This window comes from Setaria viridis, chromosome 9 (assembly GCF_005286985.2).
Source record: "Setaria viridis chromosome 9, Setaria_viridis_v4.0, whole genome shotgun sequence".
NCBI classification, from domain to species: Eukaryota; Viridiplantae; Streptophyta; class Magnoliopsida; order Poales; family Poaceae; genus Setaria; species Setaria viridis.
This window is the reverse complement of record NC_048271.2, coordinates 40331788-40358464: the sequence shown is the minus strand read 5'-3', so window position 1 is coordinate 40358464 and position 26677 is coordinate 40331788. Positions and strand designations below refer to the sequence as shown.

The window sequence follows — 26677 nt, the reverse complement described above, 5'->3', positions numbered from 1 at the left end:
TTTAAGAATGACATATGTGGGTATCTTAGATGCAAATTTAAGGGGTAACTTTAAGTTATTTTTATAATGTTAGTGTTGGAAAATTCAGATGCAAATTTAGGGGATTATTTTTAATTATTTTGTATAATAGCATAAGCGGGTAATTTAGATGAAGATTATGGGGTTAATTTAGTTTATTTTATATAATGACAGAGGTGGGTAATTTAAATATAGATTTAGGGCATTACTTTAGGCTATTCTCATAATGGCAGAGGCAGATAATTGTTTAGAAAATATTATATATTCAATGGCTATAATGAGCTGAGTCTACCGATTGATGGCTAGATATTTTATTTTATTGAGAGAATTTGTAGGATTTCTCTATTTTTTTAGAGTGTTCACCTAGGATCCTAAATAACTTCATGTGTAGACTTCAAAAGGAGTCTCCAGTTAGTACAGTAAAGATGCTCATCAGCCTTAGCATCAAAGAAAATGTAAGATACTTGGTTGGTAAATTTTAAGATTGACTAAGTTACCATATATACCTAATTGTTGACGGTCATACTTTTGATATTATTAATGTCTATAATAAATTTTAAAAAAAATACAAACACTTGTATCGAGTCGAAACACTTGTATCGAGTCGATGATTCGAACCTAAGAGCAACTCCAACAGTATAGCTATTTTTAGCTCTCTATTTGACTCTCTAGCCAACTTGTAAAAAAAATTCTCTCCATATTGAGTTGCACATTCCAACTGACTATCAATTTTCCATTCTCCTCCATCCACTCCAAACAGTCTTTCCATATCGTGACAATACAAACCTAACTAGCCTCCGCTTGATTTGCCGTATTATTTGGAACAGAATTCACAATGTTAAAAAACAGAATACACCATGCTCAGATTCACATTCATCGTATCTTTGGGGCCACGAGCCCACGAGAAAACAAAATGGTGGGGAAGTTCACACATGCAGTGAATTGATATTTGGCCCCCACTGCAGTGGAGACCAAATAGAGGGCTGTACTTGTACTCTGCCCCACATGACGCTGCGTTTGAAAGTACAGGTCATGCACATCAAACCACATCTTTTCCGGGACAAACAGCTTGTCCCCCTCGTTTGGTTTAACCTTGTCATCCTAACAGCCTAGGATGCCAACATGCATGTGACGTTTTGATTCTATTCTCTTCTGCTCTGCCTGACGTGAAAGGGGGACAATCATTCCCTCTCCTTCATGAATTTGACCAGCTGGTCTCTAATCTTTTCTGAATCTCTGTTATAACTGTACAATGCTATTCATTCGTGCAGGATTAAGAAGGGTCGGGGGTTTGGGCAACATGAATTCCATACATGGGCCAGGCAAGAGGGCATCATGGTTGCGCATTAACTCTACCAATTACAAGTCGTCCAGCCCTTCTGCCACGATCAGAATGTCGTCTTTACTGCCACAACAAAACGATGAAGCCAGGAATTGCAAGACGACGGCAAACAGTATCTTCAATTCCAGGACCAATGTCACCATCCAGGCAGTACAGAATGCGAAGCCCCACCCTACCAACACCACCCCATGGGAGCGCTAACAGTTAGGCATCAGAGCTTTGCATACCAAGTACCAGATGCCTGCTGTCCGGGAAACACTATCACATGTTTCCAAAATAACACATGGCGCTACATAAAACGCAGGCAATATATGGACAAGGAAAATGAGAGAAATACTATTTATAACCACGGTAAATCAGAAGAAGATCAGCAGTAGAACATGAGCCCCTTCACACTATCTCTGAGCTTGGGGAGCGGCGCAGTCTGCAATGGCGTGGATCTGTACAGGGTTGTCCGGCTGGTGTCCGACGAGTCCGATCTCTCGAGATACAGCCTTCCTCTGTACGCGGCGAGGTGCGCGTAGTAGGCCGGTGGCACGAGAGAGACAGGCTTGGTGCACCTCGCGAAGGTGTAGCAAAGGTTGTGTATCAGCTGCTGCATCTCGTCGGACTTGAAGTTGTTCTCGTCCCACAGAACTCGGTAGTGCGTCGGCCTGCTCGTCCCCTTTGTGCCCCAATGACTGCACAGGTAGAAATCGAACTCCCTTGGGTGTGTGATCACGGTGTCGACCACTGTCCCTGGTGGCACATTCTGGTCGGAGTAGTGTGTCGAGCCACCATTCTTCTCCCTGTGGAAGAGCCTGGTGTGATGCCTCTTCTGAACCACGACGAACGTGATCGATGGCTTGTAACCTGGGTACCTTGAACATGTCAACCGCACTGCCTGCAACTCCTCTGACAGCACCTTGTAGAACTGCGTCTCACTCACACCGTCTCTAAAGAATATGATTCTACTTGGGAGCTTGCCGACTTCTTTCACAAACTCCTCAAGCAGCTCACCAGTCATCACATCTAGGTGCTCAATGATTTCTTTGCGGTGCGTCTGCGACCTCATCCTGGAGGTGTACTTGTTTGCTGAAGGCCAATTCATGCTTGCAACTACGGCAACCACTGATGGACTCGAGTCATCTAGGGGATGTGGGTGCGTCACATCAGCACCCATGAACATCACTGGCTCCTTGTCCGAAAATATTCTAGGAATTTGGCATGGCAAGCTGTTGTAGAGGGCAACATTGCATCCCCCGAGCTTGGCATTTATCTTCAGTGCTAGATTGGCCAAGAACTGAAAGCTCAGCTTGCATAAGTTGGAGTACAGGCAACACTGTGTCACAACACCAATGGATGTTTCTGCAATGCGCTTCAAATCAGCATAGCCCCGATGCTTCCGCTCCATGACACAGATTAGCAGCTGTAAATTGCCCGAGGCAGCTTCCTGAATTTTCTTCAGCTTGTTCTCCAAAATGCCAACATTGTTCAGGAGATGAATCCGCTCAAACAAAGGGCTAAGGACAGTTTTCTTGTTGAGTAGAATCCCAAGTTGCTCACATCGGCTTGATAGCTGGTTGATAAACTTTGGAACAAATGATTGATGCTCTGGGCTGCCACCAAAGCTTATCAAAGCCCAGCTCTTGATCTTGGAACCCTCAGCAACATGGCTGTCCATCAAATTCCATTGCCGATCATATCTGTCTGGTGTTATGTCCTTGATGCGCCCTCCATTGCCGAGCTTCAGTTTTGGTGGCAAGAGAACCCTTCCTGAGAGCTGTGTCATGTCCTTGGACACTTGCAGGCTGAATTGATCAGCATATGAATTGCTGAAAGAAAATAATGTAGCTATGATCACACATGTATGATCCAAACTAATTTTGAATTGAATCAGGCAAACTTTAAAGTTTACAACTACTACAAAACATAAACATGACCAGTAAATCATACCTTCTTGCAGCAAATGCTCCTTCAACAACACCCTTTATGAGTCCCTTTCTTTCACTTGGTCTTTGGCAACCCATCTTGAGCATCTTGGAGGTCTGTTCATCTGAGAGCTTCCCAAGAAACTTCTGGCCCTCACAAACCATGCAAAGCTCCATTGGCACATAGCACGGCTTGCTCTTACCGATCTGCAAGCAGGGCAGCTTCCTGAATTTGATATCATGGTTGTAGTGCTCCTTGAAGTAATCCAGTACCATATAATCCTTCCCACTGCGATCTCGAAACTTGAGGTTCTCTGTTGTCTCCTCAGTCAAGCCATGCACATGGTACCTTTGGTCAGTTTCACGATGGCACACAAAAACTCGAATATTCTTCAGTGCTTTCTCCACCTCCCTCCTCTCATCTTCTGCCAAAGCCCTAGTCTTCATCTGTGAAAGGTCCTTCATGAAGTCACAGCACTTCTGCAAGTAGGCAAGTATGCCAATGCTTTCATGGAAAGCTGTAAGGGAGAGGTCAACATTGAGGGCAAGACCTTGCTTTGTTGGCCTCAAGCTCTGGAAGAAACCTCGTAATACAACAGCCCCACCACCAATGTCCTTTGCTTCTCCCATGGAGTGTGAATACAAAGACCGGCCTATGGGAATAGAATTTTCCATAGCACCTTCCCGGAGGATGACATCCAATGCATGAAGGTAATCTTGAGGAAGAGGGATACCATCCTTCTCTTCATTCAAGTACTTGTTCAAGTCCTCACCACTTAACTTCGAAACCAATCGAAGGTTCACCCTGAAAACCTTATGATTCTGCTTCCCAAGCATGTGGCCATTCTGTTTAGCTGCTATAAATCGTGTCGATGCAGCTGCTGGAAGACTAACAAAGAACTCAAGCCTGTCCTGTTTAAACTCAATGGGACTAAACAGATTCTTGCGGCCATCAAAGGCTGGCAGGGCCCCTGAGAGGACACTTGAATTTTCTTCAACTAGCTTGTTCTTGATCATTCTTGCTGTTTCTTTCGAAGGGTGTGGGGATATGTCAACATCATAATGAAAAATCTTCTTTCCGGGATCAAAACGCACAAGGAAATGGTTTGCGTAGAGAGGTATTACAGTCCCCTTAACTCCACCACCATCAGGTCTAGGTGCAATGGTAACTCCATGCATGGTGATGGATGAATCCTGATTGGTGCTCACATGATTTGCTTTCATGTCAGACGTTTGGTTCTCACGAATGAAGCACCTTTTGTGCTGAAGCAGCTCGGTATCTGTTAATAAATTGATAATGTAAGCCATGTAAAGAAAAGGACAAATCTAACCAGCTACGGTCAATAGTGATCACGACCGTGTAAATAAAAATATTGCAAATCAAAAAGGTCAAAATGAAGGTACATGTTTTCCCTGTAATTTATCACGCTTGAGAACAAGTGAGGTAATGCAGAAAGTATATAGCACAAACATCAAGATTATGGAACATCATTGTCCCAAAGACAAAAGAAGAAAAGGATACCACTGACTGGCGCATTAGTTGAACACAAATCCTCCCAAAAAGATAGCCATTTGGCCCCTTTTTGATGTGGGGGAAAGGGGACTAACCGTCAAAACAAGAAAGGCGTCATCCACAGTACCACAAATAGAACTTTGTCTGTGTCTCAAATTAAACATTCTTGTACCTCCTTTTCTCAAGAACAGCTGATCAGTCCAAATTTGCGGCCAAAAAAAGAAGTGGAAGAGAAAAAAGTACATAATCCTAAGCATCAATCCATGAAATCACAAGCCTCAACACTTCAACAGGGAACAAAATGACAGAGAACCATGAACTTCTTTGCCCAGCCGGTACAGTAGAATTGCACCTAAAGTTACTGTACCGCGCTACCTTGGCATGACAAGCCATTAGGCACCAAACATAGAGCAAAAACTATATTCTTTGCTAGTATCTAAGTACATCACCATCAGAAGGGGGGAAAAAGATGAGAGCTATAGACACATTGATCAAGAAAGCAACAGCACTAACAAGTAGTAGCATGTAGTGGCATTAAGCATATAAAAACACACGTTGAGACTGGTGTAGCCAGGACGGGAGGAAGCAATCAAGCAAGGAAAGGAGGAAAGGAGAGTGCTTTACCGTGCGGGAGCGGCAGCAGAGCGGCCGTGACGGCGTGCGGCGGCGGCGGCGGCTTCCTCGATCTCCACGAGGCGCCCCTCTGCGGCGGGGCGCCGCTGGGCTTCCTGTAGCACGCCGCCGCCTTGGGGAACAGCAGCGGCGGCGGCGGCTGGTGCAGGTAGACCAGCACGGGCGGCGGCAGCGGCAGCGCGACGGCGCCGTTGCGGCGCGCGTGGGCGGCGTGTATCGGCAGCGGCAGGAGCGCCGGGTAGGCCTGGACGATCGGGTGCTGCCTGCCGCCGCCGCCGCCTTTCCACCTCCTCCTCCCGTTCACGCCGCCGCCGCCGCCATTGCTAACCCCGCCGCCGCCTCGCACCTTCCCCTCGTTCTTGGCCACCGCCTCCCCCTCCATGGCCAAGCTAGCACCACCGCCGGGCAGCAGACGCGAGCACCAACCCAATCCAATTTGTTCGTACTCAGTACTGGTACGCAGCTTCTTCCGGGGGCAGCAGGATCGCAGCTTCTTGGGTTCCTTTTGGCGTGGCGTGGCGCGGCGTGGGCGTGGGCTGGCTTTGTGGGGGTTTCTTGGATGGTTGGAAGGTAGGGGGGCAAAAAGGAGGAAGCTGGGGAGGGGAAGAGTGGGGCGGAAGGGGGTGGCTGCCTCTGCCTCTGGAGAGAGAGCGTGAGGACTGAGGAGAGAGAGGGGGGGGGGGGAGGGAGGTATTAATGGGTTGGCAGGCGCAGAGGTGGGGGACAGGAGAGAAGCCGAGGGAAGAGGAGCATGAGCATCTACGCCAACGCTGTGGCCGCGGCTGTGGCTGTGGCCTGTTGCCTGAGCTGAGCCATGCCATCCATGCTCCTCTTCCTCTCTCGCTGCTTGCTGCCGCTTTAAAAGTTTCTTCCTCCTTTCTGCATTGCTGCTGCGCCCCTGCTGCCCCGTCTTCCCAAATTCTCAATGCGGGAGAGGGGATAATTTATGGCTGCACTAAAGACAGGGCTCTACCGCTCCACTACCTCTCCTCGTATTCGTTTCTCTTCTTGCTGGTTGGTAACCGGAAAATATGGGTAGGGTCTCAGGCTCGATGATAGGATTTATAGGGGGATCTTCGTATTGTTTCGATCATAAATCTTTTATTAGGTGGCTCTCTGAAACAAAAGATTGACCGCCCTGTAAAATTCCTCCAATGGCTCACCAGACACCAGCAAACACACCATGGTTCAATCCACGTTAGTTTTGAAAGAAATGGCAAAATAGGCATGTTAGTCCTTGGACTTTACACAGAGGATCAATTTCATCCCTCAACTTTTAGATTGACCAATTTAGTCCCTCAACTTTCGTTTCTGGGTTAAACTCATCCTTGTACTGATATGTGGCTCCAAATTAGTATGAAACTAATATAAAAGGTCCATTTTACCCTTAGTTATTTTCTCTTTTCAATTTTTACCTTTAGAATTATAATAACGTATGATCCAAAATAAATATGAGGATGCATATATTTGCCGAGGGAGTATGAATACATACATGGAGCATGTATAACGTACCACGAGTATGTGAGCACATGTTGATTTTAGAACATGTCTACACATATTGAGTTGTATATATACCAAAAGAATATGAGTAAATACTTATCAAATTCGTATGAGCACATGCATGATTGACTTTGAAGAGCACGGGTAGATACACTTTTTAGAAACCATATTTTGTGTCAATTTAAAAAATATATTATTATGTGTATGTATTAAGGGAGTATGAGCATATACTCGTTTGACCTAGATGAGCCAAGAGTAAAACGGACTTTTTGCATTAATTTTATGCTAACATAGATCACACATCAACACAAGGACGAGTTTGATAAAAATGAAAGTTGAGGGACTAAATTGGCCAATCTTAAAGTTGAGGGATGAAATTGACCCTCCATGCAAAGTTCAGAGACCAAAGTGCATATTTTGTCGAAAGAACTAGGGCCATGTTTAGTTCCCTCAAAACTCCCAACTTTGACACTATGCAAAAAGAAGATTCCCCATCACATCAAACTTGTGGTACATGCATGGAGTACTAAATGTAGACGAAATCAAAAACTAATTGCACAGTTTTGTTGTACTTTGCACGACGAATCTTTTGAGCCTAATTAGTCAATATTTGGATAATAATTCACAAATACAAACGAAACGTTACAGTGTGCTATAGTGCTATAACAGTAATTTTGCACCTCCAAACTTTGGGCAACTAAACAAGGCCCTAAATAGAAAACTACACAAGCTCACAGTCACCAGCAAGCTAAGGAGGTTTTCAAATAGCCACCTGTTATTCACTTTTTTATGTTCTAACACCTGCAAGTCTGGTATGTTTTGAAATGCCCCTTGTGCCCACTGACTGTGCAAGCAAGTTGCCGTATAGCCTTCGGGTGATTTGCTTTTATTCACCACTTAGATTGGTCCCATTTTACTTGATCTAGGTGCAATCGTGTTGTTACATGATTCTCCTACTAGTACAAGTTCTGGCATCATTTTTCATGTATAGAGCATCTCTGGCACCTCCTCATGGTACGTGGGACGAGTTGTGTTAAATGTAGGAAAAATTTAAGAATAAACTATTCATGTGATCCCTTTAAAGCCACATTCGGTCAAAAAATGCATTTCATCGCTAACTTTATGGCTTTATGTTGGGAAATTACGCCATATGTTTTTTTTGCAATTTTTAATTCCCTTTAAAGCCACATGAGGGGTCGGGGGTGTTTCGATACTAGATGCTAAATTTTAGCAGTGTCACATCGGATGTTCGGATGCTAATTATGAGGATTAAACATAAGCTAATTATAAAACTAATTGCAGAACCCCTGTGCTAATTCGTGAGACGAATCTATTAAGCCTAATTAATCCATCATTAGTAAATGGTTACTGTAGCACCACATTGTCAAATTATGGACTAATTAGACTTAATAGATTCATCTTGCGAATTAGACTCCATCTATACAATTAGTTTTATAATTAGCATATGTTTAATACTTCTAATTACCATCCAAACATCCGATGTGATAGGTGCTAAATTTTAGCATGTGTATCCAAATGGAGCCTAAGTGGTTGTCTAATCCATATGTTTTTACTATGTCATTTCATCGCTCTATTGGGAACTTTCCTACATTCTCAATTCTAATACTCACCGTCCCAAATCATATATCGTTTTGACATTTCTAAATTTATAGTTTTAGATTTATAGTTTTAAGATTGAAAGTGACATTTTCAGCTGTCATATCAGCACTAGCAAGGCCTATCAGCATTGCTCCTTCCGACGCACCTCCTACCTCAGTATCATTCGCACACCATTAAACTCCGGTAAGGTCCTCCTCTCATCCTCCTCTATCTCCACCAGCAACTTATTTGTTAGGTCAGCCTCAGTGTACAGTTTCATTATACAGTTACCTAGACTAAGAACTAGGTAACTATACCAGATGAGTGTCATGAGGATGAAACTCCTCTCTCGTCCAATGAAACCTCCTCTATTAATTACCTTGCCAAATCAGCAATTTTGCTGATGTGGCATTGGATTTAATACCATGAAACTCTCGTGAAACCTCCATTAACCTTACATGCCACCACACTAACCATAGCAGGATATGATGCCCTACAGCCATCACCGTCTAATGACAATCCTCCTCCATCGTGGAAAGTGGCACCTTGCCGCCTCACCGCCCATCCACCCTAGCGATCCAACCTTACATGCCACCACACTAACCATAGCAGGATATGATGCCCTACAGCCATCACCGTCTAATGACAATCCTCCTCCATCGTGGAAAGTGGCACCTTGCCGCCTCACCGCCCATCCACCCTAGCGATCCAGCCACCAAGATTGATACACATTTTGACTTCAAAATCCTCCTCGACCTCAAACTCTATAGATCTTTTCGAGTGTTGGGTAACTTATATATTTCAAGATGTAATAAGTCATTAGCAAATCCAGTTATGAAACATCCCCGCTCATTATTGGGTCCATCGGGACAATCAGCTCATAAAAAGTGGAGTTTAGATATGTCTTCTAATATTATTTCTAAAAAGTTCATTTTAACTTGGAAAATATTTTTTTTCCTTGTGTAGATTGAAAAATGCAAATTTAAGCTTTCGATTCATGCACTCGTATATGTATGTCATAAGCAAACCTTTTGGTATCCACAATGAACTATCTATAATCAATAAGTCCTAATTTTGAACGCATTGGAAAGCAACCTTTCGATTTATTTCAACAAATTTTAAAAATATGTCATGTCACTTTGTAGTGTGTGAATTGACCTTTCTACAGTAGCTACTTCACTTAATCATATTGCCTCTGTTTTGTGATATAGGATCACTCTTTTGTAATATTATTACATGAAAATGTAGTGAATCTAGATAGAGTTTTGCATATTGGTAGTAATTGATAGCAAGAGTTCAATGTTTGATTTTTTTTGAAAACGGATAAAATGTTTATTGCACACACATTCTAGAACAGACTAAATTAGAGATGTGCAGGTAAATTTTGGGTGCGAAAACGACGCCTTTTTTTTATTGCGTCCTCCAAACCTTTTACAAAGAAAAGGAAAGGTGCGTGCCGTTCGAATGATGAAATCCTCTTTGAGCTTGCCCCCGCTTTGTGCTTATGCGGCGGCCCCCCTTCTACAATTCTACCTTGCCTTGTAGGTTGTAGCCTAGAGTCAGCTCATAGATTAGCCCATCTCCATCAATGTACTGAAGCCACCTAGGGATTTGCTGAGAATCTTTTCACTCTCTCGGGGCAAACCTTGCAATTAAAATGAGGACAATGCAGTGCATGTAAAAAGGTGTACTCCTCTCGCTGCCTATTTGGCTATTTCGCCAGTTGTCACAAGCCGTCAGTGTTGTGTTGACTGTCTTTTTTCTATTGGGGCACCAAATGGTGGTGAACTGCATAATGGCATGATTATTTTTCTAGAGCAAGAGTACGTGCGTAACGGCCGAGTAGTAATCCACTAGTCTCCTTTTACAAAGACATCAATGGACTGCACAGTGTACAGACTAAAACTTCCTAAAATTCTCCCACCTGTCTGGTCCTTGACCTGAAGAGCAGAGAAAAGTCATGAAGGTTGCACCGAAAGGTGAAAATTCCCATTGTGTACTTTTACTGAGATGATGAGATGTGTGTGCGCGCGCGCGCGTGTGTGTGTGTGTGAGAGAGAGAGAGGGACCATTGTCCATTGGTGAGCATATAAAAACTTTGCTTCTCTGCAATTCTGCATTGAATGGAATGGTTGCCCCCTACAGTAGCATAGGAGCAGCTGCTCTACTGAATGCAGCTTTGCCTTCCCCAAACTGCCCATGCAGACCAGAGGAAGGAAAAAAAGCTCTCATCTCCACCTCCACCCCTGATTTCCATGACAAAATTTGCAAAAATCCATTTTATTGAAATATGCTTGATTATGGATTTCAAAAGAGATAATATTCGATCGAATCTGTCAAGGAATTTGAATAATCACAATAAAAATAAAATAGTGTGGGGATACATACGACTTATTGCCGCAATTTCTACCTACTGTACTATTTACATTTTCATCTCAAACAACACTCTCTCTCTGTTCACAATATATGGGTTTTTCAGAAGTCAGACTTTTAAAACTTTAACTTCAACAGAAAAAAATCATAAAACTTACTAAATTTTAATAATGCAACGCAGAAAATACAAAGATGCAATGAAGCAGGGAATTCTTTGCTCTAAACCATGCTGCAGTTTTAATATCTTGGCAGTCTCATATAGTCCATTGCCCACATGACTCGTAATGAGAACGAAAGCGACATTCAACGCACTAATAAATTATTTTTGGATTATAATTTTGCGAGGAATATATTTTTTTTATAAAAGTAGTGGTGGTCAAAATTGCCAACATAAAAAATCAATAACAACACTGGGAAAGGAATGACGTGCCCTGTCTCGGTCTGTCTTCAACTTGGTTGGATCGGGTTTTGTCTCCAATGAGATTGGTCCAGGTCTCTAGGATGGGCTGCAGCCCACTAAAATGAGTTACGACCTGCGTGGTCCTAATTCCTAAATCCTAATAAATGTGATAATTTATATAAGATTTTTTTGCGGGAATAATTTATATAAGATTGTTGTTGTAATTTTGACTATTCAATATCTAAAGGGTCATATGGACGACAACTAGATTGATCTAATTGCAAAAAAAAGATTATATAATAACTTATAACTTATCTTTTTAGATAAAGGAATAGTTTAAATATCCTGGCCTCAGAGTTATAACGTATATAATAGTAAATAAACTCGTGCTAAAATAAATAAGCATACGGAGACGTAATCCAAAGCAGCCTACTGTCATGATGAAAAATTGTGTGAAATTCTTTGTTTCTAAGGCTTAACGCACCATCACAGTTGAATCTGTTAGAAATACATCAAGATCATATGGACTAGTTCTAGTATATAGGATACCGAAATCCACAATCACCTCGCCCAATCAGAGACTGAAACGTCAATGACTATTTTGAGACCAACAGAATGAATTGCGCTTTCAAAAAAAACAGAATGAATTGCACTGGAAAGCAGAGACGCCCAGGGTTGATGCCTCCTATGGCCGCGTCGCCAACCACCATCGAGAGGAAGGAATGTCGAAGTAAAACTTATTCCAGGTAAACGTACACCATCAACTGATAAGTGATATCCTGTCCGTGATAGAGCAGAGCAAGAACCTGGCAACCTGCCTCGTCCATTTCGATGCAACTATTTGCATACAGCAACTCTGCTCTCTGTGCACCTGCAGTGCCCAAATCTCTGACCGGAAATCCTTCCAGCTCGGGCAGTGCATCCGTGCATGGCTATTTTGGCCGCAACGGTCCGAAATCAAGACAGGCATTACATGTAAGATGAACCAGGTAAAATGCATTCTCGGTGAAAACCTAGCAAAGAATACCAACAGTAGCACACACAAGAGCCCTAGCAGACTCCCCAAGTTCCACTCACAAGAACACACCAACTCGATATAGTTCCCTTTTGTAACCTAAATTCTTAAATGGCATTAAGCGAAACGGATTGACACAAAGAGTAAGGACATAATGGTACAAGAATAAGGAAGTTTACGATATACCTTTTTCATTGACAGTTCGTACATGAGGAAATTATACCGCCCAGAATCAATTAAATAACAAATATGATAAATCTATACTGTAAAACGATTTACATAGGAGCTGCTCAGTATATACCCCTAGATGAATAAATTGGCCTGTGGAAACAATTCTTGGTGCTATTGTTCTGTTACTGTACATGGCAACCTTGCTCGGCGGCATCACTCAGCAACCTGATGCTACTAGAAATTCTCTGCAGAGGCGACAACAATGCAACCTTAAAACCTGGTCTCTGCCGTAAAAACAGAAGCTGGTCCTAAGAGCTTACCTCCCGAGTGTCACGGAGGCGTAACAGATCTAATCTATCAGAGGGCCTCAAACTTATCAAGTTGACTAACTGCAAAAAACGTAACAATAAATTAAATCTAGCACCAACGAAGTTTTAAATTTAGCAAATGCGGACATGCTGCATACCCAGAAGCTAAATTTTTCAGGATCCTGTGGTCCAGGCATGCTCTCAAGATCCAAATGCCTTGTTCGCCTTGCTGCATTCAATGAATGTTAACATGAAATGCTATGCAGAAGCATATAATCCCAAAAAACTAGCATCCCAGACAGTCCTTGTTCAGGTCCTGAACTCCTGATACACCAACCGATCTTAAGGACTTGATTCGTTCATTTCTAGATTTTACGTGTCCAAATACAGTTGACATGACCAAACTTTGTCAGCGCAAGGCTTCAAATCAAATCAAACCATACTATGTTCCTATGTAATTTGAGTTTTATTTACTATGTAATTCCTAAACCAATTTACAGGGCCAATGATTCATGCATCATACTGAAAATATGCATACACGATTTTACTTTTCTATAACCATTTCTAAAACAATGTGGTTTTCACCATACATAATAGCAAATTCAAAACGTGAGGTACTTGAAAAACTGAAAATGAGCATACCAGTCCGTACGGTTTCTCTAGCACGCCTAATATATGCCCTGGCTAGTTCTGAAGCTCCATTGGCAAGTTCGATTAGCTGCAAAGAATTAAACCAACAGACATACAAATTTAATAAAGACAAGTGACGGAGATGCATTACAATTCTGATGTGACGTAACACATCTCATTTAATTTTCACTTAGCCAATATAATTAATACGCAGCATGGATAAAAGCATAAGCAAGGAGATGTGCATACTTTGTTATAAACATTTCAATTGGATCTACTAATTAAAATATTTGATGCATTTGGACATAACTATTATCAGAGTTAAACAAAACATAAAAAGGTATGAAGACTTTACTTCTCTTCTCTCTTGTGATCCTTCTGGCAGAGGCATATCTTGCAACCATTCAACTTCAGCAACTCTATATCTACAATTTATAAAAAAAAGAATTTTATGAAAAATACTGATCTGACATTCTCTCCAAGATAGATTCTATAGTGAAGCATGCCAGACTCACCCATCTTGATCCCATGATCGTAAGATACGAAACCGACGAGAGCCTTCCACCTATGACGAAAAGTATTATTTTTTGTCATCTGAAAATAACTCCAGAATTTCACAATTTAATTCGTTATACTGGTTCAATATAAAAACTAAAAAGTCATCAAATCTACGCATAATTTGGGAGTGCACTCCTTTGCACTAAATAATGGTGGCTGCAGGCAAAAAAAAAAGAAAAGATGGACAAAACTACAAGAGGAGTGATACTGTGCAAGGCAATCTTGGTGCAACTGACCAAAAAGATACTGTCTTTAAGTTCTGTTGTCCTCTGTAGATGAAATTTCTTTCAACGTAACAAGAATTAAGGATTCAGTTCGCGAAACAAACAAAAATAGTCCAAAACATTTGAAAATAGTACTTATAATCTTCTAAGTTCCAATACAATGTTGAATCTAAAAGCATAAACTACAATTGGTTTAGACAGGTCAATGCTAAGAAATATAATATTTGATTTCTGCAGCAACACAATCAAGGATCGCTAGGCTCACAGCCTCACAGTCACAGGGATGCAGATTGTGCAGTTGCTCAATAGAAAGCAGTTTGAAAACTAATATAGAATGTAAGTACACTGTTATTTAAAAATCTGGTAATAGACACAATTTACCTCTAAATAAAAACGCCCATCTGGAAGTGGTTCACACCTAGAAATTTATGAAGAGATTTGAAAAATAAAACTCAAAAACACTGTCAGAAATTTTAAAGGAAAATAATTAAAGACTGAACTCACTCCAAAATTTCCACCTCACAGCCACAATCAGCTACAGTACCCGTTGCCGAATCAATAGCAACCTACAGTATTTAAGCAAATAATGAACGAAATAACTCTTTCAAAATAAACAAAAATGCTTTGATATGAGTTCCTAACCATTCCCATTCGATGGTTCCCTTCCATTATCCTCCTTACCTATTTCAAATGAAAAGCATCAAAAGATAATGCAGGAATAAATAGGGCAAACGAACACTTAATTACATGTCTCAAAGCAAAAAAAAAAAGAATGATCCATGCGTTCTTCCTAGCGTTATCAAGGTGCATGACTAATGAATGCAGAATCCAACAGAAAAATAAATTTCAGACTAGCCATGCATCAACTGCAAAAAGTGATAAAAAGAAAGGTCTTACACTGTTTTCTATTCACTACAACCAAGATGATACTTAGCTTTCCATGCTTTGAAGTAAAACATCAAAGTAATTTTAGGACTTATACAAATATTAAAGATGGAAATACTGCTTGAACATGTTTAGATTGGACTGGAGTACTAATGCATCATTTGAGAAAAGAACTTGGTTAAGCAAGATTTTAAATCATACAAATTGCAAGGTTATATCTGCAAGCTGGATATGAATGTGTTTGTGATCTTCTTGATATAGAGAAGAGATATTATCAACAGATGCGTCTGACAAAACATATCTAAATTCTGTGATAGCCGTACCATTAGTCTGTAGCGAGGTTCAAATATGTTCAGTGCCATCTTTTGGCATGGAAGTACAACATCCATAACAAAGAGAGGCATCAAATCAACACCAGCATATGTCATAGTCTCATGTTCTGACCTCCTCTCAGCATATTCTTCTGGGAAATTTCTCTGAATTATGTTGCTCAATGTTACACTGCATCATTTAACCATGATTGCCATCAGAGGTGTCAAATATGAACGTTTGGATGAAATGATAATTCAAAGTAAAGAAATGTAGCTTTTCAGCATCTTCAGTTACCTTATAGGATATGTTCTTGGACCAATAAATAGAACTGTCCGACACATGGGGCACTTATTTCCTATTGGAAATAGCATATAGCAGGAAGTTCAGATTTAAACAAAAATAGATAATTGTGCATGTGATATTTTTTAAGCTCACCATGATCCATTGACTGATGTAGACAAGAACGACAAAATGAATGCCCACATGGTGTAGTGACAGGTTCATACAATAGCTTAAAGCATAATGTGCACTCAAAATCATCAGTCCTATCTAACCTTGCACGCCTTGCCCCAGCTGCAATATTTGTATTCCTATCCAGATCACTCAGACAGGTTTGCAAGACATGGCTGTATAATAGGAAATTGGTGTTATAAAATGTGCCAGAGGATCATTATAGCGTAACAGATATCTGCGAGCAATGAAATCAATTATGAGTATCATTATGCACCAATAATTATACCTGAGGGGGTCAACTTGAAGACCAGCAAGAAGGGCCTCACGTGCCTCATGATAATGCTCCAGCTTCATATCAACGAGTTATTCCAATTAGATAAACAAGCATTCAAGGGAAAATGAACTCCAATATAACATGTACACAGTACATGATGGTCCCAACAGATTCTATTAAAAGAGCAGCTTGTGAATGGTTTTCTTGATGGTCTAAACAGAGCATAATAATAAAAAGAAGGATAAGCAAAATGACAGTAGGAAGGCTTATTGCTGAGAAGGGTATTAGTAAATAGTAATTACATGTAGCCTTATGAACACATGCAAAATTTCGTGCTCCAATTCAATCATGTAGAAAGGAAACAAAAATTGACAAGCAGTGTACGAACAATTACTTTTCTTTTTTCTGTACCCACGGTATTGGTGAATTTTACCATGAAATTTGGTAGTCATACATTACTACATCCATGTTTTTTTTAGATTTTCTTTCAAATAGTGAATTTGTATTTCTTTTGGCTAATCACCCAAATTGTGCTGAGACTTGACAATGTGCTACTTGTAGTTCCAAATTTTGCATATTGACATGTAGCGCATAATATTTTTGGATCAGGTGAACATTAAAGCCATGTGAAATAAAATGAGAAATAGAAGTGGTTATTACATCACATGAAGTTCAACTGGAAATTTGCAAAAGTACAGGTATTACTCATCCTATATTCTCAATGTTTAAATGTGACAAGACCAAAAGACCACAGTTAATAAAAAGGTCTACCAAACATTAATCCTAGTGGTCCAAATTGAGTGTAATCATATCGAGGGAAAAATATTTAAAATATTCACCCTAATAAAAGAATATTGGATCTAAGGTCTTCTAATGTGCTCAAGTTACAAAATGTTACCAGAATTAGCGCATATGCCTTGAGAAGATATGGTCTAGGGGAATTACTGTTGATAGACATGATCTTCTCTGCATCCTTCAGAGCTAACTGTAATAATGAATCAAATATAAAAAGGTTTTTTCTTTGAAAGAAAGAAAGCCTAATGTGATGCAAATTCGCTTAATTAACATTAGGATCCAACAATTGGGTAAAATACTCATACCTCCGCATGTGTTGTAGGATCAAGGCCATTCAAGGGCTGATATTCAGAGTCAGCTGCTGATCTCTCCCTCAACAGTTGACTTATCCTGTCATAATGGTAGCCACACTATAGTGTGAATCCAGAGCAAACATATCTATATAATACAAATGAGATCCGTACAGCAAAATTATGCAAAAATATTACCAGGAAACTCACCGACAAAAAGCCAAACTTCGGTTGCTAAGTATAATTTGATCTCCTGGTCTCAAATTTAGAACTTTAGAGTAGAAGGATATTGCCTGAAAAAGAATCATGTCAAGTATCGCATGCATTAAGGTCAACAAAATACATTTGTACATGTGACGATCACCTAAAAGAAGAACAATTAAACAAACAAGACAAAGTGGTAAATTAGCACCAATGCTACATAAGTAAGAATAGTAGGATTAGGATGGTGCCTGCATAAGTAGGTTCAGACAGCACTATATTCCACTATTGCTGGCAGGCCCATCTTGTTAACTAGTTTGGGCTTTCCTTTAGGTGGGAATCACTAGAATAATAAACCTTGTGTTATGCCCACAAAGTATTTAGGGAGGATGTGAAAAAATTCAACAGAAACAAGAAAATACTATGAATAATTAAGAAGCATACTTAAAGATCCCAAAAAATCTATAAATCAGTAAGTTGTACAACATAGACAGAATGGAACAAAAAAAAATCAGAAACATTGAACACGAAAAGAAGAAATTACTTCAACCACATTTCACAGCAGTTTGATATTAAATAAAAATAAACATTTGGTGGTTTGTGAAAAGTAGAAAGCCATCAATGTCAAATGCGTTAGGCTACCACTGTATGAGTAGTTAATGTTGAAACTGAATAGATAGGACATGCTAGACCAGAAATGAATTTCTTTCTTCCTATTTATCCAAGCGATACACCTCATTTGGGATTAAAGAATGTCTGGCAATATCAGCAAGCATTGTTGAGGTAAAATTCCAGTCGCAGGAGTGTTAAACTAAAACCAAGTTTTTTTCCTTTGCAAAATTGGCATGAAAGAAAAAAAACTCTGAAACTGTATGTGAAAAGGTACTCAGCACGCCACATGGCCTGCATCATGTTATCAGAGGTAGAACCAGAGAAAGCAACAAGCCGACAGCTGATAACTTGATACAATCATACAATGACTGTTTTCCTCACTTCTGAAAACTGTCTGCAAAATTGCAGTGGCTGGTACCAGGGTGCCGCTGCATGTGCTGGAGAATCTCTTCAGGAAATGAGTTCCCGTTGATCACAGGAACCAATTCAACTCCATTGTGCCAATTCAGACTATTCTATTTATATTGGCGTTAATCCTATCTCGTGAGAATAATAAAAAACAAAAGACAGTCACTACATCATCTACCAAAGCCGATTATCAGGCTGCCCAGGGTACACTGACTCGCATCCACGCCTCAAGGGGGGTACCTGTGTTACCCAGACTCAACTCGGAGCCAATTCCCATCCTTCTCCGACTACTGAAGCATTATCCGATCAAACGCCCAAATGGTCCGCAAGCTAAACGCGAACATCCCCGCTCGGAATACAGTCATACACTGACTGACACCGCCACGAACGTAAGACCAGAGGGATGAGCAAGGCATACCTCGTCGAAGTGGCCGTCCCTGAAGGCCTGCGTGCCGTGCTGCGCGAGGTCAAACACCTCGCGGTACTTGTCCGGTGCCATCCCCATCTCCTCCTGGCTCTCCACCTGCACGGCAAACCGCCACGGCAGCAGGTCAGCACTCAGCAGCAGCAGCAAAATTCGGCCCGCAGCGGAACCGGCACGAGCAACGCACCCATGGGAAGTCCTCGGCGGCGAGCGCGGCGGAGAAGGCGGCGCCCGGCGACGCCATTGGGGGGAGGCGAGGGAGTCGGAGTGGGATTCGGATTGGGGGGAGCGGAGGCTGCGCTGAGCAGAGAGGGGATTGGTTGAGGGCTTTGGAGTTTGGAGGGAGGGGGAGGGAGGTGGTGGTGGGGGAGCGCGCGGCGTTCGTGCGCCGGTGCCCAGTAGTTTTTGCGCGGCTGCGGCCGCGCCGACGTGTCCCCCCGCGGATTCGGCTCGCCTCGCCTACCCACCCGCTTCCGAGACGACGAGTTCAATGCAGGCCCTGCTTGCTGCTTTGTCTGTGAACGTTTCCTGAAAGTTACCAGTAGTTTCCATGTAGCACGCCAGTACAACATTACACATCTCTAACATCCATTTTGTCACTTTTTTTCCTCTATCAATTTCTTAATTCCTTTTTTTTCCTACCGTGTGTCTCACATCTTTGCCTACGTACAACGTCATATTTCCATCACCCTACAGTGCAGCTTCAGTGTACTACTAGTACGGCAGTACTTGGTCCATCACCCTACAAAAGCATCACATCGCTACATGCCGTATTTTTTGGCACCTATTTGATCCGTTGGATCAAGATTAGTGAAGGAAGGTACGTAGAAGAGCTCGCGAAGCACCGAGTGCCTTGCTGTTCATTTTGGCCAAAGCGCAAGGGGCTTTCCCTCTAGTTTGATCATCCTTTCTATCTTGATCTCTTCTGACTTCTGGTGTTGGGTCGCTGTCCGTCCCCCAGTCCGGCAGCCCCCGCACGGGAGCTCCATCCGGGTGAATTCGGGGTCCCCTCGCGGCCTCGCGGCGACCGCGGGAGCAGCGTCTGGGACGCTTGGCGCCTGGGGTCGCACCGTGGCCGCGCGCCGCAGCGCTCCGTGGTCCACAAGTGTCCGTCCGGCGCGCGCCAAACCCTACTGCGATCCGCGACGGCCGACGGCGACGCGTTTATGCTAACAAACCTGTCAATTCCAGGGGGTGCTGGCATTTCACCGTGTCCCCAGCCGAACGCCAACTGCCCGTGGCGTTTAACGGATTGCAGTGCCGCTTAGGTTTGGACTCTTGCCCCTTGTCTGCCAGATGATCTTGTCTTTGTGTTATCCATATGATGGTTAAGGATTGCTATAGAAAAATGAGTTGCCGGAGTGACCTTTGCGTCTGGTGCTGACAAATGTTGCAACCACACCGCTTCCAAATAAGCAAATACTGTCAAGCTCCCCGCTGGCGCACCTCGGCTCAATTGAGTCCCCGCCCATTTTTTGTTTCCTTTTTACTGGAAGCAGGGTGCGGAAACCGACAATTGCATTTTAACAGCTGAGAAGCTACTCCTACCTGCTCCTTTCGTTTTAAAATGTAAGTTATTTTAGTTTTCTGCATACATAGATTGTGCTATGTATTTAGACATAACCCTATATTTAGATGTACTGCAAGCAAAATCAATGCATGCATAAAATCTAAAACAATTTACATTTTGAAACGAGAGGTCCTAACTAACTAATATGTCCAATCAGGCGGGAGACAACGAACTCACCGGGGGAAAATGCAAGATCAACTGGACAAGGACAACTTTACTGAAAGAGAATGGCGGCGTGGGCATCCTCGACCTTCACAAATTCGCAAGAGCACTCCGCCTCAGATGGCTCTGGCAGGAATGGGCTTCCCCAGACAAGACCTGGGTCGGAACCACAACTCCATGTGACGACCGTGACAGACTGCTCTTCGCTGCATGCACGACGATACAACTCGGCAACGGGGACAAGACTCTTTTCTGGCAAGACGCGTGGGTTGCAGGCCGACGACCGAAAGACATTGCCCCACGACTCTACGCAAAAACCAAAGGGAAGAAGAAGTCAGTGCGAGCGGCCCTCGACAACAATAACTGGATCAGAGATCTCCAACTCACATCGGATCTTACAAACACGCTCGTGAACGAATTCATAGCTCTCTGGCTTCTAATCCAACAATTCAGTTTAAACCCGACCCAGGAGGACGCCATTACATGGAATTTCACACGGAGCGGCCAGTACACTGCTGCTTCAGCATATAAGGCCCAGCTCCTCGGCACCATGAAGACGCCCGATCTAGCAACAGTGTGGCAATCCTGGGCACCAGCAAAATGCAAAGTTTTCGCCTGGCTTATTCTTCAAAATAGGGTCTGGACTTCGGACAGATTAGCGAAACGGGGCTGGGACCACACCCCAACTTGCACCCTGTGCAGATGCACGATGGAGACTGCTCACCATCTCTTAGCTGACTGCAGATACACAAAGCAGATCTGGAACCTAGTAGCGCAATGGCTGTCACAAGAGGATCTGAAACCAAATCAATGGAAACACAGCACAACGGCCATCGAGTGGTGGACAAACATCACTTCAACGACAGGAATCCCGCGAAAAGCGTCTCGAAGTCTCACTCTCTTGATTATGTGGGAAATATGGAACGAACGAAATTCGCGCATCTTCCGCCACCAGGGTTCCCCGACAACATCGCTAATGGCAAAAATCAAACTCTCAGCCAACATGTGGGTAACAGCAGGAGCCAAAGCCTTAGCGACGATCCTTCCATAGATGTCACACACGCGGGGGGGCCTCATTACCTTTTTTTCCTTTTTTTCCTTTTTCATTTATCCTTTTCCCGAACCGGCTAGCCGGCTGTAACCCATCTTTATCAATGAAATAGGCACAATCTCGTGCCCTTTTCCTTTCAAAAAAAAAATATGTCCAATCAAAAGACATCACCAGACACTAGTTCACTAGAACAGTAATGATGGAGTATAAAATTTCTGGGGTTGGCTTATGGGGTCGGGCCCAGCAACGACAAAGGGACTAATTTGGAAACGGCCCAACAAACTATGTCCAGCAATCCTCAATGAGTGGGCCTGCAGCAGCCATATACTGCTGAAGTGATGATGGAGGGATAGAGAATAACTTCTTTGCAGTTTTAGCACCTGCTACGATGGAGAGCTGACGTGACTACGTTGCTCTTGCCCAAGCTCCGTGAGCCTGATCGTTCATCTGATGAACATAAAACCGGGCCACCCATCACGAAACAAAATGGCGTCCGATTCCATGTATTTGCGAGAGCTGATCTCCATTACATTCTCTAAAGTCTTAACTAGTGAGTTGAAACACATGGCGAAGAGTTTTCCTCGAAAGGTCTCAATTCCACCCGGAAATCACAGCCTAGAAAAAAAAAATAAAGTGAAAAGGTTGCACCAAAAGTTTCAGCTGAAAAGTATGCGGCTTCGTTCTTATAAAAAGCCATACACTGTATATTATCATTTTATCTTTTGAATTTTTATCCATCGACCTCTGTCTGTATGCGGACATGAGTAAGTCGGAGGGATTCATTGTTACAGTATACGTATCTACTCTACAGTCTCTGCTACATTGCTAACAAGCGACCGGAGAGGTGAAAGTCCGATCAATCCTCAGCTCTCGTCGCCATTAATGGGGACAAGCGGCAGCTCCACCTCGTGCGCCCACTCGGCGCACCTGGTCTCGAAGTGGCGGCTCCTCACCTCGTTGGGCAGGTAGCTCACCCACGCCTTGAGCCCGAGGCGCCACCGCAGGGTCCTGCCTTCCTCTTCCCTCCCCACCCTCCACGTCATCTCCTCCGGCAGCTCGTCGCCGGCCACCACCAGCCCCCGCATCTTGCTGAACGCCCGCCCGGGACCGCCGTACCGCCGCCGCATGCCGTTCCGTGGGTCGGCTGCTCGGCTGCCGCCAGTGCCCGGGCGCCACGCCGACACCTCCGTCCCGGTGACCGGGTCGTACAGCACGCCCTCGAACAAACCGGCGCTGCCCTCGGCCTCCTGCTCCCACCGCCAGCTCCGGCTGCGCGTCCGCGCCGACGACCGCATCTTGGCCTTCATTCTCGGCGCGTTGACGTTGCCGTTGGCGAGCTTGGTGGCGCCGGAGAAGGCGCCCTTGATGGTGCGCGTCATCTCGACGTCGCGTTCCGGGTTCCCCGTGGAGCGACCGAGGCTCGGACCGGTGGCGTAGGACGCGCCGAACCGCGGGCCGACCCAGAGCCGGATGCGTGACGGGAAATGGCGCTCGCCGTCCATGACGTCGTCGCCGGCGTCCTCGGCGTCGTCGTCGGTGGCGCCGCCGCCCGCGTCCTCGTCGTCCTTCCGGAACGCGAGCCGCGCGACGCGCACCCGGACGTTGTCGACGCGCACGGAGACGGCGAGGAACCTCCCGTCGCGCACCCGCACCGCGTACTCCAGCTGCACCACGGCCTCCAGCTGCTGGTGCACGAGGCCGTACCGCAGCGCCGGCTCCTCGGGCACCTCGTGCGGCGAGGCGGTGATGGACGTGGACGCAGCAGCCGTGACGCGCGCCATGGCGAGCACGGGCGCGTAGCCCTTGAGGACCCAGAGCCCGTGCGCCTCGGCAGCGTACGACAGGCACGCGGCGGGGAGCGCGCGACGGCGGCGCGGCACCTCCGCCTTGGCCGCTGACCCGGTGGCGGCCTGCATCTCCCGCAGCAGGCACCACTTGGCGAGCATGTAGCCGAGCGAGCGCATGAACCGCTCCTCGACGTCCGGGCCGACGAAGCAAAGGAACGCGGCGAGCGCCGGGCGGCACGCGCCGAGGGCGCGCTCGATCCCGGCGCCGAGGTCCCGGAAGAAGAGGTAGCCGGCGTCCGCGGGGGCGTCGAGCGCGCACAGCCAGAAGAGCCGCAACAGGAGAGCCAGCGAGAAGAAGGCCGCGAAGGCGTCGGTGCCCGCCGCCCCCATGACGGCGGAGACGACCTCCGCGTCCACCCTGGCCTCGGACGACGCGTCCACGCCGGCGAACTCAACGGCGTTCGCGCCCAGGCAAGGCACGTACGGCGAGCGATCAAGCACGTCGTTAAGCAGCTGGACCAGCAGCTGCAGCCGCACCGGCACCGGCGACGACACCGCGAAGCCGTCGGACGTCCACAGCGCGCTCGCCGCGCCGGCGCCGTTGATGGCGAGGGAGAAAGCGACGAGTGGCGCGGGCTCGCTGCCGTCATCGCCGTCGACAGTAGTAGCAGCGTCCGCCTGCAGGACGATGGAGGGGCCGTCGGGCGAGGAGGCGAGCTGGAGTGACCACGGCGGCGGCGGAGGCGGTGCGTCGGGCTCGGCCGCGGGAGGAGGAGCGGGCAGGGAGGCCAGCCACGGCCACACGTCATCCATGGGCTGTTGGTAGCGTTGGACGGGTTCCCGGTGCACCGCGCGCGTACGTGTTTGTGGTCTTGTGAAGGCGATGGCGAGAGGGGCGAGTATGGCTCGTGTCGTAGTCTCTGACGTGTTTGGTTTGGTGCGGTTTATGGCGCGGAACTGAGGTTTGGATTGTGGAGGCGTGATGGCCACAGAGCAGCGGGCGGCTAGGAGACGCGCCTCGTCAACGTCCACAACCAAGTGCCGGGCTACTCCAGAGACCTGGAGAGCAGTAGTTGCAGTGACACAGGGATTTGCAATCTATCGCAAGCAATGAACCGGACCTAGGAGCTAGAGGCTGGTTTGTGTTTGTTGCTGCAACAGTGCTGAGACTACCTGTTACTAATATGACTGGGGCAACAGGGTAGCTGGCTACCTGCTCCAAGTAAACAAAGATCACATGCCGATGAGGGTGCTTAGAACAGATCGGAAACCATGGGCAGTGCCGCATGAATTCCTCTTTTTCCTCCTGTATCCTCTGAGAAAATTGCAATTTTAGGACTCCAAACAATACGCTTCGCTATTACAGGCTCCAAACGTCAACTTCGCTAAAATGATCCTCGAAACGTTGGTACTTTGTTATACATGATATTTAGTGTTTTTAATCACTTTTCTCAACTGAAATACATGTATTTTGTCATGAGAAGACCGTATTACCCTTCTGCCCAATATCCTGATCGATCTCCTCACGCCCGACGTTTCCTATCCCTCGTGACACGCCGTCCGTTCCTCGCCACGCACGCTGCCGTTCCTCGCGCGTCTGAAGCTCGCAACGCGCCGTCCGTTCCTCGCGATGCACGCCACCGTTCCTCGCGCGTCTGAAGCGTAGATTCTACAGACGTTTTCAACTTTGCTAGCAACAGTTGTACAGCCACAGAAACAAGCAATACGAGCTCCTGTATTTAAAATTTTTGGAGAGAGAAAAAAAGGAAGGTTGATGGTTAACACAAAGAAATTAAAGACAGAGACGTTCATGCACATCTGTAGCATTGTTTCCATGAACATTGGAGTGTCAGATCTACTTCCACCAGAATTACAAATTTGAATCCACGGTTCAATTTGAGCAAAGCTTCAGCCTGCATTTTGACACTGGTTGGGTTACATGGAAACACTAGATAGCACAAATGAGGTCATCTCATAAAACCATGATTCTAGCGTAAACAAGTTCATCTCAGAAGATCATAATTTAGTTCCAAACGAGATCCAAGTTATATGAAATAAAGCATGTGTTTACATCTCATCACAACTAAAATAATTCATCCAATGTGTAGCTTCCTTTTTGGAGTCATCTTTTTTGGTGCTGTCATGAAATAAAGCATGGGCAGCAATGTTTTGGCTAGGGCTAGATATTGGAACGAACGGTGTGCGTCGCAAGGAACGAACGGCGCGCCACAAGCTTCAGACGCGCGAGGAACGGCGGCGTGCGTCGCGACGAACGGACGGCGCGTCGCGAGGGATAGGAAACGTCGGGCGCGAGGAGATCGATCAGATCGATCAGGATATTAGGCAGAAGGGCAATACGGTCTTCTCATGACAAAATATGTGTATTTTAGTTGAGAAAAGTGATTAAAAACACCCAATGTCATGTATAACAAAGTGCCAACATTTCGAGGGTCATTTTAGCGATATCGACGTTTAGAGTCCTATGATAGTGAAGCACATTGTTTGGAGTCCTAAAATTGCAAGTTTCTCGTATCCTCTCCTTTCTTCGTTGTTTGGAGTCCTAAAATTACAAGTTTCTCGTATCCTCTCCTTTCTTTCCATCATGGTATGACAATCCACGAGAACCGAGGTGGTAGCGGATGCGGACGCTGATTTGCGCCGTCGGAAGTTGGAACACATATACTATGGTGTTAGCGGAAGACATGACCATGCCTTGCATGATTTTTTCATGCTCCCTCCATCCTAAAATATAAAATTATTTGATTTGTTTTAAGTTAAACTATTCGAATTTTAATAAAATTTATAGAGAAGAGTATTAACATCAAGTACATTATAAAGATATAGTATAATGGACTTATTATGCACATTTGATATTATAGATATTATTATTGCTCTTCTCTATAAACTTGATCAAATTTATAATAGTTTGATTTAGACCAAACCAAAATACCTTATATTATCATCAATAATCACCTTCCCCAAATCACCAATGTTGCTTTTCTCATATATTATTGTCATCCTTTGCGTAAAAATATATTAGTATCATCATTCCAAACCACAAATAGTTTTTGGTTTGATACTTTACACTGATTGCAAGCTGGTCTCCTAATTGCGTGAACTAGTACTTGTATAAAATACAAAGCTGACAAGCTGCTGTAAAGCTAGTATGAACATTAATTAGATTATTACTTATAGCTAGAATTAAGAAATTTACAAGACAAACGTACTACAAATACAATTGAAGATAACTATAATTGGG

General features: G+C 44.4%; 3 protein-coding genes across 3 annotated transcripts; all 3 read right to left on the bottom strand.

The window, feature by feature from the left end:
- Positions 1-1452: 1452 nt before the first annotated feature.
- Positions 1453-6409, bottom strand: LOC117835080 (protein argonaute 7). Its single transcript, XM_034714439.2, has 3 exons — positions 5408-6409; positions 3296-4550; positions 1453-3174 (listed from the first exon to the last, which is right to left on the bottom strand). The coding sequence occupies exons 1-3, from the start codon at positions 5796-5798 to the stop codon at positions 1728-1730; spliced, it is 3093 nt and encodes a 1030-aa protein (XP_034570330.1). The 5' UTR covers positions 5799-6409; the 3' UTR covers positions 1453-1727.
- Positions 6410-12458: 6049 nt separating this feature from the next.
- Positions 12459-19320, bottom strand: LOC117839885 (uncharacterized). The gene is made up of 18 exons (XM_034720317.2): positions 19036-19320; positions 18843-18947; positions 17414-17496; positions 17219-17303; positions 17017-17103; positions 16131-16192; positions 15827-16017; positions 15686-15746; positions 15403-15580; positions 14837-14875; positions 14699-14760; positions 14576-14612; positions 13928-13977; positions 13768-13837; positions 13425-13500; positions 12941-13011; positions 12795-12863; positions 12459-12719 (listed from the first exon to the last, which is right to left on the bottom strand). Exons 1-18 carry the CDS (start codon positions 19090-19092, stop codon positions 12657-12659), a joined length of 1446 nt encoding a protein of 481 aa, XP_034576208.1. The 5' UTR covers positions 19093-19320; the 3' UTR covers positions 12459-12656.
- A 2965-nt stretch (positions 19321-22285) lies between these two features.
- LOC117837270 (uncharacterized) lies at positions 22286-24571 on the bottom strand. Its single transcript, XM_034716861.2, has one exon. It carries the CDS (start codon positions 24229-24231, stop codon positions 22495-22497), a length of 1737 nt encoding a protein of 578 aa, XP_034572752.1. The 5' UTR covers positions 24232-24571; the 3' UTR covers positions 22286-22494.
- Positions 24572-26677: the final 2106 nt, after the last annotated feature.